This window comes from Nansenia antarctica (genome assembly GCF_963989245.1).
Source record: "Nansenia antarctica genome assembly, chromosome: 18".
NCBI lineage: Eukaryota > Metazoa > Chordata > Actinopteri > Argentiniformes > Microstomatidae > Nansenia > Nansenia antarctica.
In genome coordinates this window covers 7873653-7876152 of record NC_137691.1, presented here as the reverse complement: position 1 = coordinate 7876152, position 2500 = coordinate 7873653, and the positions used below count along the sequence as shown (strand labels likewise).

Below are 2500 nucleotides of genomic sequence, written 5' to 3'. Positions count from 1 at the left end.
TGGCGTAACGTTAGGTTAGATAGCTAGTTAAGCCGGATTTATGCTTCTGCGTCGCCATTTACGCGCAGCGAAAAGCCACACGACTAACCGCGACTAATCGAAAAAATAATCGACAGATTAGTCGACTACCAAAATAATCGTTAGTTGCAGCCCTAACATAGAATCATCTTTAGTACCATAGCACCACAATAGTACCATTAATAGTCCCTTACCGTTCACATTTCACATTTACATTTTTGGCATTTAGCAGACGCCTTTATCCAAAGCGACTTACAACAAATACTACTTTGTCTAAGTAAGTGAATAATCTATAAACCAGTCTTAGCAGGAAAAAGGAATCTATGCTCAGGCCTTGAGCCATTGGCAATCGTCGTGCTAGAAGAAGGATTAAACAGCACAACTACACAATAGCACACAGTATTAAGCAAGATTAAATTCACTTACCAGTCTAGTGGGAGATTCTTCTCTAGCTTAGTCAAAAATGTACCTGACGGTAAATGTACTGTAGTCCTGCCATAGTCTGGCACTGGCATAGTCTTTGACCACTACAATAATAATAATAATAATAATAATAATAATAATAATAATAATCTCATATATGATATATAACACCCTCCTTTCATTCTCTCTCTCTCTCTCTCTCTCCCCCTCCTCCACTCTCTCCCCCCCCCCCCCTCTCTCTCTCTCTCTCGCTCTCTCTCTCTCTGCCCCCCTCTCTCTCCCCCTCCTCCACTCTCTCTTCCTCCCCCCCTCTCTCTCACCTCTCTCTCTCTCGCTCTCTCTCTGCCCCCCTCTCTCTCCCCCTCCTCCACTCTCTCTTCCTCCCCCTCTCTCCCCCCCTCTCCCTCCCCCTCCAGAGCGGGGCAAGACCCTGGTACAGAGGAAGCCGACCATGTTCCCAGCCTGGAAGGCCAGTTTCGACGCTCACATCTACGAGGGCCGCGTGCTGCAGGTTATACTGATGAAGGCGGCAGAGGAGCCGCTCGCTGAGGTCACCGTTGGCGTGTCTGTCCTCGCCGAGCGCTGCAAGAAGGCCAATGGCTGCACGGAATTCTGGGTATGACAGAGAGGTGGAGTTGGTGTGCGTTTGTGCTCGTTTATGTAGGATTGTGTCTGAGGGATTTTTTAGATGATTGCGCCTGTGTGGGTGTGTGTGCGTGCTCCGTGTGTGCGTGTGTGTGTGTGCGTGTGTCTGTGTGTGTGTGTGTGTGTGTGTGTATTGAGTAACACACTGTATGTGCATTCAGGTGGACCTGCAGCCCTCGGGGAAGGTGATGATGGCAGTGCAGTACTTCCTGGAGGGAGCAGATGCAGGTGAGAAGAAAGCCCATCTCTTCCTCTTTTTTTTTTGTTGCAAATATATTATTATTATTTAAAAAAAACACAAAATACAATTACACATATAAGACAAATAAGTAGAAGGACGTGTTGTGTCCGGCAGCGAAGGTTCTGGGTCACTGCGTAAAAAAAACTACTTCATTCTTCCTTCTTCTTCTAGCATTATGACTGCCAGTGCCAATGGCCTCTGGCCCTAGCATAGATTACTTTTTCTTATGATGACTGATGGATAGATGATTCGCTTACGTACTTAGGCAAATGTATTTCTTTTAAGTCGCTTTGAACAAAGTCAGGCAAAGTCAAGTTTATTTATAAAGCACATGTTCATACAAGCAAATGTAGCGTGTGCTTTACAGAATAAGGTAAGATAACTAAAAACATGCTTCATAGTAAATGGTACACAAAACAAGAAAACAAAGCAAGACAGATAATATATGGAAAAAAAGAGAATAAAAAGATCAAGATCAAGAAGATTTAATTAGGACACAGGTACAGCTACATGATAAAAGTGTGATTAAATAGGTATGTCTTAAGATCTCGCTTAAAAGTTCCCACACTTTCAGCCATTCTTAGGTTTTGTGACAAGGTATTCCAGAGGCTGGGGGCATAACAACTGAGGGCATAAAGTCGTCTGCGAGATGCCAAAAATGGAAATGGAAATGTAGTTCAGTAACCACAACCACACCCATCACCACGGAAACAAACAGGAAACCCATTAACTGACAACTACAAACAACCACAGGGACAAGTACAATTTCATTCACATTTCACAACATGTCAATAGATTAAAAGATATATAAAAATATATATTTTGCTTTTTACAGGGTTCCCGCAGGACCTTGAAATCCTTGAAAGTTTGTGAATTTGAGAAAAAGAAGTCAAGGTCTTAAAAGGTTTTGAAAATAGACATGGGTCATTGAAAGTGCTTGAATTCCCCCCTCTCTCTCCCTCTCCCCCCAAAAATAAAAAAATAAATAATGTTTTACTTAGCTCGTCAACTAGTTCTGTCTCAAACTATGCCGTGTTGGGTCCTTGCATTTGAGGTGAATTGAGTCTTGAAAGTCCTTGAAAAGTGCTTGAATTTGATGTTTCAGGAAGGCGTGGGAACCCTGTTTTTAAGCCATGAACTCTCCATGAGGTTGACAGATTTAGCTGAAGTCCT

The 2500-nt window shown here is 43.0% G+C and overlaps 1 protein-coding gene across 4 annotated transcripts in view; it reads left to right on the top strand.

Moving 5' to 3' along the window:
• Positions 1 to 2500, top strand: part of prkcda (protein kinase C, delta a) — a gene marked incomplete at its 3' end in the record, with an annotated part of 18460 nt that overhangs the window by 954 nt on the left and 15006 nt on the right. For all 4 annotated transcript variants that reach the window (XM_080548083.1, XM_080548084.1, XM_080548082.1 and 1 more), the window contains exons 2-3: positions 858 to 1057; positions 1248 to 1314. In XM_080548083.1, coding sequence (XP_080404209.1) covers positions 858 to 1057; positions 1248 to 1314 — 267 coding nt within the window. The remainder of the gene's footprint in view (positions 1 to 857; positions 1058 to 1247; positions 1315 to 2500) is intronic.